Genomic DNA, 11071 nt, shown 5'->3' with positions numbered 1-11071 from the left:
TGAAGTTTTACTTTTCCATCTTACTTTATTTCACTTTTTCTAGAAAATTCCTCCATAGTTCCACAAATTTAACAAAAAGGTTTAAAATTCAGGACAAACAATCCTGTAATGTATTACAAACATGATTTTTTTTTTTTTAATTTTGAAGTTAGTCTTGGGCCAGCTGAATTTCTTACAGCTGAGTGAAGAATTCATTTCCCAACACAACTTTAAAAATCCTCAAGTGGCAAGGTATTTAATACCTTGATTCTAGGCAGAAATACAATTAAAAATTATCTAGAAGTTGAAGTACTTACATTTTCTTTAGGAGTGCAAACTCATCTCTTCAGTTTTTGATGGCTATTTCATGCCCCCATGAAAGCAACACCAATCATTTTTCATCTTTTAGAAGTAATACTCATACCAGGTGTACAATGGTTGTCTCTAGCATCAGCATGCCAAGCAGCATGTGACAGGCGGCTGGGCTAGTGCAGAGACGCTCCAAGTACACTGACCACACTCTAGTGCATTTGAGAATGTGACAGCTGGGGCTTGCAGAACCAGAGTGACTTGGGTCTCTGCTCACAGGGAATGGGATGGGGCAAGCTCCAGAGGGGACGTTTAAACCTCTCACCATCAAATACTCTCAAGATCTGACAAAAACTTGTTTCTGGATTGTTGCATCAATTTCTTTGCTAGTTCTGATGCTTCCACCACACACAGCAATATAAGAACTGGTGGCAAAAATCATTGCACTTCCATGTATTCAGCCTGACCACAGCACAGCCAGTCTCATCACCCACATTTCCAATATTCCTTAGCTGGCGTTCTGGGAGCCAGCCAGCCTTACTATCCTTTTTTTCCCCCCCTTTTTTTTTTTTTTTATCTTAATAGTAAATGTCAGTAATCAAAGCCTCAAGGCTTAATACATACCAGACCAAGACAACAGGAAAACACTCCTGACCCCTCTTTTGCCCTTTAATACAAAGGCCAAGGACAAAGGAAAAGCTGTGTCCTGATCTTACCTCCAACACAATTCAATTCAAAGCAACTCTGAACAACTCTGAAAGCCTTCAGACTGGTCAGCACTTGTTCATGCCTTCAGTAACAAGATGAAGGACACAAAAAAGTAACAGAGTTCTGCTCATTTTCCTTGGAAAAACCATTATGGCTAGAAGTCAATTTTGGATTTTTTTTTTTTTCCTTTTTTAAATAATGCAAGCTACTACACATCCTCGAAGACATGAAGCAATGCTGACAGCAGCACTGCCCCCTCCTTCCTATGGTACAATAATCCATCCATGCTCTCAAGAGTGACACAAGAACAAACACTTTATCCACAAATACCTGTACACAGCATGTTCAGAACAGCATTCAGCCAGCCTATAGAGAATCTACACAGGGAACTCGTTCATATGTAACTAGAAGGGGACACAAGATGAGGCCCAAATTTGACAAATCTTGGTTTGCAGAGTCATTCCTCCTGTGGTCCCCAATGCTACCACAAACCCCAAAAAACAACAACTCTGTAGAACAACTAAGTACTTGCAAGAAACCTTTTAGTAACAAACCAGCATGTGCACACAATGAAGAACTATTGCTGGGGAACAATCCTATTTCGGGTTTTCAAGATTATAAACAATCTAAAAAAATCCATATGTAAAATACTTCTTATAAAAACAAAATTTCCATCAATGCTCATTAGACTTCACAAATAAAGTCGATTCCAAGACAGGACGATGCCACAGCCTTGGGCAGGAGCCCCATGCACTTCCAGCTGAGTTCAGGAACACCTTTCCACGTGTGTTCTTGGACTAGCTGGCAGCAGTGACGTCTCAGACCTTAACATGCAAAAGGGGCAGAAGGGTGGTGGCACCTCCAGTCCCTTGTGGTTACTCTGGAGGTTACTGATAGTCCCAGGAGTTTGCTGCCAGAATGGGCAACACAGCTGTGGGAGTTAATTACCCCAGTGGAGAGAGGAGCAAAGACCTAGGGAGATCTCAGGCTTGGGCTAGCCACCAGCACTGTTCTGCAGCTTTGGGGACAGGAGTGTCACCAACCCTGCCCCTTGGCGGCAGGAGGCACCACGTGCCAGGGGCTTTTCCACATGCCCAGGGAGCCCTGCGTGGGGCTGTAGCGGCCAAGCAAGACTTGCTTCCTCTGTGCCACAGACCCAGCAGGGACCACAAGCAGTTCACACATACTCACCATGCCTGGCACCGCAAATGGGCAAATCCGTGAACGCTCGTGGACTGCGGCTGCTGTCCTCCAGCGCGCAGCACTCACTGCCAACCAAGGCCATTGCAGCTCCTCCTCTTCCTGCCATCCTCCACGTTCTCAATGTACATTTGCACACAGGGTTTCTATCCAGGCTTGGCATTGTTCATCAGGAAAAAAACAGCTGAGATCACTGTTGTGACAAGGTACGCACCTGGCATGAGCTTGATTATTTTATATATATATATATATATATATATATATATATATATATATATATATACACACACACACACACATATATATATATATATATATGTATGTATATACACACACACACATGAAAGATGGTACAAAGACAAAATTAATGGGAATCGGGTCAACATGACCCAACTCAAACAAGCTTATCATCATATTGCCACTTAAGTTGATTAGTTGCAACATTTCCATGACAAAGAAAGGGGTAACCCAAAACGAGGGATTACAATTTCATGATGGAGAAGGGACAGCAAACCCAGGAACAATGCAACTCCCCAGTTCCCACACGGGGCTTTTACAGACACAGGAGATGAGTTCATGAGCACAGGGCTCCTCAGAACTGCTGCTCTCCTCCTCACTGCCAGCAGCCACTTAACATTTGGCAAAAGCTTACACACTGATTGGAAAAAAGAAGCAATTCTTCAAAAATAAAAAGCACTGGATTTAGGGAACAGGAGTGTAATATAGTTTTGATAAGAGCTACAGGACTTTCCCCACACCCAGCCAGCATACGGACAACAGCTGAAGTCCATGCTAGTTTAACTAGAAATAGATGAAAGATTTTGGATTAGTGTTTACTGTTCCCTGCCATTTCTTGAGCAGGTGTGAAGTGGGGGGAGAGGGAGAAGGAAACAAACCTGATTTCACTTGGTTGTTACATCAGTGTTTTCCAGATGCGTCCCAAAATAAAAGTCTCCCTTGTTTTGGTTTTGCCAAAGTACAGCCACTACTATAGGGGCCACTGTAGGAGATTCCTCTTTGAGAACACAGAACAAAACCAATCACATATTTTGGCAAAGTTATTAAACACTGACAAATGAAAATGACAACAGGTGAGTCCCTTCCAGAGCACAAAATGCTTTGAAGATTGCTGTTCAGCTTTCATACACTAAAAATTGTCCACAAGAGGCATTTTAACAAACAAGTCAAATCTTATTAAGCGCCCTTCCCCTGCCATAGCCATTAAAAAACATAACAGAAAAACACACTCTTAAAATCGTAAGACCCAACTAGGCCCTTCTTATACATACAGTACATACATATATATAATATATATATATATAAAATATACAGCTTACAGTTTTGTAGTCCTATTACAGTTAAAGCAGACTGAAAGGAGTGAGACTTTGTTTAGGAGCTCAGATCAACAAACAAGACGTCTCAAAACCCCAGCAGGAGACAGCAGATTTGAGGCCTCTTCAAAGAGCACGAATGGTCTCTCCAGGAAGCTGAAACAGAGTACGGTCCTGCGTGTGGAACGATGCCCTGCAGGAGTTGGGAGCCAAATTACAGCAGTGCTCTGTACCAAACTGCGGCAGCACTTGCAAGTGATCAAACCTGGAATCTGTCCACTTTCCCCCACAACAGACCAACAAGACCCCTGGGAAGCCTCCTCTGCCATCAACCTCTCGGCTAGCTTTGTAAAAGCCAATCCTGTTTACACAACACGAATGCTTCATCACAGAGCTGGAGGAAATCAGACTCGCTAGAGCTCCACAGGCAGGCTGGTCCCAAGATTTAGTGAAGAAAACATTGTCCACACTTCTTAAGCTCTCTGAGACGCCTGAAAATCTGTTCTTAAAACACAGTTTCTTGAAGTAAAACCAGAAGTGTCACGCTGCAGCTAGGTGCAGCACGTCTTTTGCTCTACTCAGGACCTGTGCCCAAGTGGACTTATGAAGCTAGGGAGGACAGACTCAGCAATATGGGTGCTTGTTTGAAGCCTACAAGAAAGTGCAGCTGGCTGTGCATTCATAGAGCATGGCTGTTCTCTAAGGCAGTGCTTCGGGTGAATCGAGAGAATAAGAAGGCCTAGTTCCATGGGTTCATTTCCTGGTACCAATAAACGGGATTTCTGGTTTCAAAAGCAGCCTGCTTCTAAGGCCAAGCGTCATGTTGCTACTGCTTCCAAGTAGCTCTGCAGCTTACGGACAGTTGTCTCATCCAAGGAGAAGAGGTCAAAGTCAAAGGTTGTGTTGGTAACGTTAAAATGGCCAGTTTCCTCAATGAGATTTACAATCTGTAGAGAAAGGAGATAAGCAACGACATATAGAGAGAGCCCATCAAGATTAAGTACACTGGAAGGGCCAGCAGATACAAAGCAACCCATCCAGTCCTTCTCTTGTCCCTGAGGCTTTTCTAAAGGGATATATGTCTCTTGCAAGAAGATCTCCCCAAAAAGCAAACCAGCTCCTCCTGCAGTCCTGACCAGCTCAGTCTGGAACGTGACCTGGGCACATGCTTCCTTTTCAATTACACTGAGATTGCCCAGCTTTGGGACAGCTAGCAAGATGACAAGAGGAAAAGATGGACACTTCTGTACCTTTTCCAACAAAAGCATTGTATGCACACCTGATTTTTTTCTACTATCTGCTTTCAAAGAAAACCAGACCCTCTCATGAAGGAGAGGCAAGTGAAAGGTCACAGGGGTCTGTCTGAGACCCTTGGACACCAAGTTTACCAGAGTACAATGGCCTGCCAGAAAGCTGACAAATGATCTCTACCTGCTGTAGCACATTGCGCTCTCGTAGTGCCATTAGTCGCCTGTGAAGCTCCACTAATTCATCAGTGTAGGCCTGTAAGGGAGGCATGAACAGAAACAGTGACATACATGGCATGTTTGTATGGCTGCCAAAGTGACTTTCCTAGCAAGGATCAGAGGAACTCAAGGCCCTTTCACACACGTTCTTATTCTCAATTTTACGCCCCCCCCCCCCCCCCCCCTCTTTTTTTAGTGCTTCCTCTATCAAGTACTGGGAGACTATAGACTTCATGGAAATACAGATGGTCTGAATACCAACAACTAGGCTATTAAATGACACCAATAAATATGCTTTAAGATATGATCAGAACCTTTGAGCTCACCTGTAACCAGCTTTAAGACATTGCCAAAAACTTTGAGCTTAGAGGACCTCAACAAGGTGAAATCCTTCAACAACGTCAACTTCAGAGCAAGTTCTTCATCAGCAGGTTGAACTAATAACTACCCATTACCTGAAGACATCTGCACCAATGCTCCGTGATCAACACCCTAGCAATCTGAGCACCTATTTGTGTTTAAGTAAGAAAAAAATCTTTGAGTGCACTCTGTTCCCAGTTAGTTTTACATAAACCACAATGGGAAATGCAGGATTGTTTACAAGCTCAGTATGATTTTAATTGTTCATATCCATGAGGGTGTTTGGTTGTTTTTGTGTCATTGGTTTTGTTTTTTAATTTAAGCAGCCAACAAGGCAAGTTCCTGGCACACTATTGCTCACAGGAGATAGACTCAATCTCTAAAGCTGTCCCAGAGTTGTTCATGTTCGTATCAGCAAAGCTGAACTCATTTATGTAAGTGTACCAAGGCAAAAACAAAAAAGTGAAATATACTCCTCCTTAGCACATCTACACAGAAAAAAGCATTTTTCCCCAAGCACCCAAATAGTATTGAACGCTATACATTCTGGAAAAGCTAATATCTTTTATAAAAACACTGACGGTTGTAAAAGCTTGTGATAATTTCAGGCATGCTCTCTCTCTCTCTTCAATGGCTCTCACAGGTGTCCCATTCTATCTGTATTAAGTCTAATAAAAGATACCATTTCCTACAAACCTTTTCTCAGATAAGCCCTCTCAGCTATGTTTAACAGTATTCAGTGGCAGAAAATTTTGTAGCCAGCAGGAAACTCAGATGCAGGTATCTCCAAGATCACACTTAAACCTAACATTAAGCAATTAACTGTTATCCTGTTGAAAATGTGTTTTCAACAGGAAAGTATGAGAGCTACAGATTGATTCTGTGATTAGAAAGAAGTATTTAACTGAGTATTTAATCCCACTTAATTGATTTATGAGAAAAATCACAGGGGGGAGAACTTTCTGGACAACTTGGGATTTGGCTATTTGCTTGCAAGTCAGCCATTCTTTAGGAGAACATACACTGCTTGACTCTCCCTGGAGGCAAGAAGAGAAGGGAGCTTCACTGAACAAAGGTTTCAACTATAACAGCAGAGCCTCGAAAAAATCCTTAATTTGTTAGATCAAAGACAGATGAAAACTGTCTTTTAATGAAGAAGCACTCACCACTGCAGCAGTGGCCACACCAATGGTTCAGACAAAGGGCAAGCATAAAACAATTTTAACATTTTGCACATGGAAAAGACCTGGGGGTCTATCTAATATACACAATTTCTTTAGGATTAGTCTCCAAAGTCTATCCTTTCAGCATCTGTTTTTCATTACACTCAAGCCATTAACCTGCCAAGGCAGAATGAACTGAACATGCTAGGCTGGCTCAAGTTATTTTCTACACAGAAATGTTAGTGAGTTTCCAACAGTTCCATGATAAGCAAATTCTCAAACATACCTTGTCATACGTTCCCTTCTTCAGGATCTTTTCTGGCTTGTTACAAGTCTCTGGGCTTTTTCTTCCGGATGCCTGAGGGTAAAACAAATCAACATCAAGGACCAAAAATAGTTCAGACAAAACGATGGCTTAATGGTTTGGATGCATGGCACTGAATCAGGAGAAATTACCTCTCTGATGAAGAAAGTGAAACAGGGAATCATCAATGCAAGCCAGAACTTGCATCATGGATTGAACACAATGCAGGAACCAGCACTGGTGGAAAGCAATTTTGCACGGACACATAGGATGCAATACCTTATTATTTGCTGCAGGCAGTTTCTGACCAGGAGGTGGCTCTCGACTTGGCAGGCAGGAGTCTGCACTGTTATCACTGTCGCTGTCACTAAGGCTCAGTCTGAAAAACAAGGAGCACAGAATTAGCATCAACAGACAATGGGAAACGTATTTGTGTGTAGTTCAGTTGATAGCTAAGTGAAACAGAAATGATGCCTGCTCTTTCTGTTCTTTATTACAGACTACCAAATTGTCTGAGACAAAGTTAACCTGTAATTCCCAAGAATGTCCTTTTTCCACACCTGACATCACCTTTGCCATCTTCCATTTCCTCGGCAGGCAAAAGAGACAGCTTTAGTTTACATGTTACAGCTAGCAGTTCAGCTCTCCCATACTCGCATTCCCTTTGAATAACCACGTGCCACTTGATTTTTGCAAATGGCAATTGCTTTTTGGGGGAATTCATTCAAAACAGAGTATTTGCTCAAGAGAAGCTTCTTAACATTTCCACGGAGATACATTTTTTATTGCTTGGGTTCTATTTAGTGTTTCTGCTATGTCGTGATGTTTGAGATTTCACAGAATCACTGAACGGCCTCTCAAGATCATCTAGTCCAACCCCCCTGCCGAGTAGGATCACCTAGAGCATTACGTAGATCATCTAGATTTTCTCTTTATTCTCATGCCATACAGATGAAGGTATCCTACTTTTGATGAGTTTGAAAAAATATTTATTACCTATCCCCTCAAAGATAAAAAAAAAAAAAAAAAAAAAAAAACAACTCTTTAAAATCTCTCAGTTCCTGTTTAGCTGATAAAGACAGAGTGCAACAGATTTTTTGGTGAACACAAGCACTACTTAAAATTTGCGGCTGCTATGTAGGCCAAGCATTTGGTTTCATATATTCAGTCTAAGACTCCAGATTTTGGCTGCATCAGTGTTTCCTGAGGGGAGAAGGATGAAATTCAACTATTTCAATTGACTAAAGCAGGAAACAGCTGTTAACCAAGTCCCATAGGAGTCAGTAACCAACTGCCTGCATGCGCTATCAGTGAAGACGCAGCAAGAAGAGCTCACATGCCGACAGCCTCCACAACACTCCTCTAGTCTCTGCAGATCAAAGCTGTCACACGCCATTCAGCTCACCAGAGATTTGAAGATGACAATTAGGTGATTATTTTAAGGGGTTCAGTCACCAACACCTGCAAGCTCAACACACACCACTTCCCAGTAGCTCCCTCTCTTTCAGCTTCAGTGATCTCTCCTTATCCAATTCTGTTCTCACCCTGCTGCTTTCATCGACACATCTGCTCATTCGCTTCTTCTCTCCCGCCTTCCTCTCACGCACAGCCCTGTCACTTTGATTCCTCCAAACAGAGGGCATGCAAAAATACCAAACATGGAGGGCAAAGAGACAGCAAACATCTTTCTTCGTGATTTGGTACCACCTGGAATCCCGGCTGACTGGGTTTGCTTTGACTGCTGCCTCTTCTCCGGAGGAGCTGTCGTCATCATCTGACTCCTCCGACTGCAGATCTTCCACCATGGAGCGCAGCGGGCCTAGGATCAGAGGGGAGAAAGCAGGTCAGCACTGGTCTAGGACACACAGCAGAACTCCATCTGAACTCCCTGATCTAAATGGGATTAGTTATCATTAAGATCAATCAAGATTTCTTGGGAAGAATACCCTGGTATTTTCATTTTACACAGAGAAGTTGCCAAAAGAACAGATTCTAATCTCAAAACTCAAGCAGAATTGACAAACATCCAATTTCTGTAAAGCACTCTATCCCACCATAACCCTCCCACTCTCTTCTGCAATGAAAACAAAAGGACACGTTCTTCATGCATTTGGGGATTATTTTAAATGTCACTCAATAGACTGTATCTGTAGTAATACTGCATTTGTTAGGGTTAGAACACTTATTATTATTGCCACAGTATATCTCTTTGGATTATCAGTGGAGAAATCAGAAAAAGACAACCTGTTATGCACTAGCCAAATTATGAATGCCACATTTCTAACTTTTGGTAAAACATACATGGCCTTGGAGGTGAAATTCTGATGATGCTATAAGATCAAGCAGCAACACACACATTTATAAACTGAGACAGAAACCAAAGTTAACAGGGAGAAAGCCAAATCCAGAGAGATACCCTAGTCATAAATTAACTGCCCAAACAAGAAATGTACTTGTTCATAATTACACTATGACATTATTGCCTTTTCTTGCTGAAACATCACAGCTTCAACACACAGTTCCACAAAAGAAAGTGTATTAACCTTGTATATAGCACTGGGGAAACAGATCTAATTCTCATGAGCCTTTTAATATTATGCAAGGAAGACTTTAACAAATTTTATTTCTTGCAACACACCTTGACTGTGGTTCTGAGATGGCTCGAAATCAGAGTCAGAGCTGGAGTCGGAGCTGGAGCTGGAGTTGGAAGGGCTGGACTGGACAGACTTAACCCCCCATAAAAGGGAAAAAAAAAAGAAAAAATCTTAACCCTTCTAATCTGGAGAATCAGCACAGAGCACAAAGCACAGCGAGACAGAAGCATTTCAGCACTCTAAAACACCATACATCACTGAATGCAATTCTCAGAGTTACAGAAAATACACAAAAGCAAGATAAATAAAAACATTTGTGAAAACTTCAGTGCACTGTAGCCCAGTGGGCAGCAGCATCAAAAGCTCCCAACAAAATCCTTCATGCCAGTAGTTTCAAATAATCTCAGTGATGAAAAATAGCACCTGAAAAATGCCGAAGTGAAAAAAAAACACCTTACTGTGAAATGCAAAAGATATCTGGCATGCAACCCAGCACAATTGTCAATGCTTTCTTTTAAAAAAATCATAGTTTTTTCTAGACCTGCATGTATTTTAACCCACCAACATTTCTCTGATCACCTCTTACTTGTCATTAGATGTGGAAAAGATATGTGTCCTACCAAACTCATTTAACTCCAAAATTTAAAGATATCCCAACTTATGAGTATGCCCTCAAAACAGTTATTTCTGCGCTGATGTTAGTGATCCACTGGATTGTTTCCAGTTGCTTCTGAAAACCTAACAAGAACCAGCTAAACTCTTGTGAAACCAGCTCCACTGGCAGTAGGGTACAATAAACGTGTGAGTAAAAAAAAAAAAAAAGTTACAAACTACTGCTCCTAATAGCATCCAGAAGCCAAGTTTTAGTGCTCTGCAAGTTTTTGAGCACAAGATCAGCTGTAGCACAGCCTTGGCGCGCACAGGACCACAAGGTGGCAGTGAAAGCAAATCAACTATTTCCTCCTTGACAGCAGGAGTGACCGTTACAATCTCCAATGTTTTTACCCTCCCGGTGGAATCTAGTTTAAAGATTCTTGATGTACTGTAACAGCACAGTTTTGTTTGCTTGCTTTTAAGTAATTCCCTGGAAATGTAGCATTTCAATTCCACTCCTGAGAATTCACCTATTACTTCTGCTATCAAATCCTGATGCTAGGAAGAAAAAAAAAAAAACACCACCTCACATTGCCACTGATCAATGAATGAGCTTTGTTACAGAAGATGTTAATACTGCAAGAACAATACTGTCAACAGGTAAAGAGGCACGTCTGCAGCTTCGGGCATCAGGATCTTCATCCCAATACTGTCGCCCTTCCCTGTAGTTTATCACTAAAGATTAGAGTTGCATTTATTCAACTCCTACAAAAGGAAAAGGGGTGGATGCAAGACGTCAAAAATAGGTTTTACTACCCTCGTAAATTATTCAGTAGCAAAGCAGAATAATTTAGCAATGCCAATATCCATGTACTGCATTCTGCAGCATACGTGTTTGTCTAGCAAAATTACAGCAAAGTGAACAGTAATGTTTTCAAGATGAGAGAGCACAGCTCCGTTTCTTTCTCAGCTTCCATCTTATCATCCTTCATTCCTGATAATCTAGCAGGTGCTCCCCTAAAAAGATTTAATGGGGCTTGAGAAGCAGAAGCCAGAAGTTGTA

At 41.8% G+C, this 11071-nt stretch overlaps 1 protein-coding gene across 2 annotated transcripts in view; it reads right to left on the bottom strand.

Annotated features, from left to right (window-relative positions):
- MLLT1 (MLLT1 super elongation complex subunit) overlaps positions 1 to 11071 on the bottom strand; it is a 32988-nt gene continuing 21917 nt past the window's right edge. Inside the window, exons 7-12 of one of the 2 annotated variants that reach the window (XM_035348079.1) lie at positions 9459 to 9555; positions 8528 to 8639; positions 7100 to 7199; positions 6803 to 6874; positions 4959 to 5030; positions 1 to 4474 (exon numbers count right to left, since the gene is read on the bottom strand). In XM_035348079.1, coding sequence (XP_035203970.1) covers positions 4346 to 4474; positions 4959 to 5030; positions 6803 to 6874; positions 7100 to 7199; positions 8528 to 8639; positions 9459 to 9555 — 582 coding nt within the window. In that variant the 3' untranslated portion in view covers positions 1 to 4345. The remainder of the gene's footprint in view (positions 4475 to 4958; positions 5031 to 6802; positions 6875 to 7099; positions 7200 to 8527; positions 8640 to 9458; positions 9556 to 11071) is intronic. The other variant, XM_035348080.1, reaches the window with a different exon arrangement.

Source organism: Oxyura jamaicensis, chromosome 28 (assembly GCF_011077185.1).
Source record: "Oxyura jamaicensis isolate SHBP4307 breed ruddy duck chromosome 28, BPBGC_Ojam_1.0, whole genome shotgun sequence".
Taxonomy (NCBI): domain Eukaryota; kingdom Metazoa; phylum Chordata; class Aves; order Anseriformes; family Anatidae; genus Oxyura; species Oxyura jamaicensis.
This window is presented reverse-complemented; position numbering and strand designations above follow the sequence as displayed.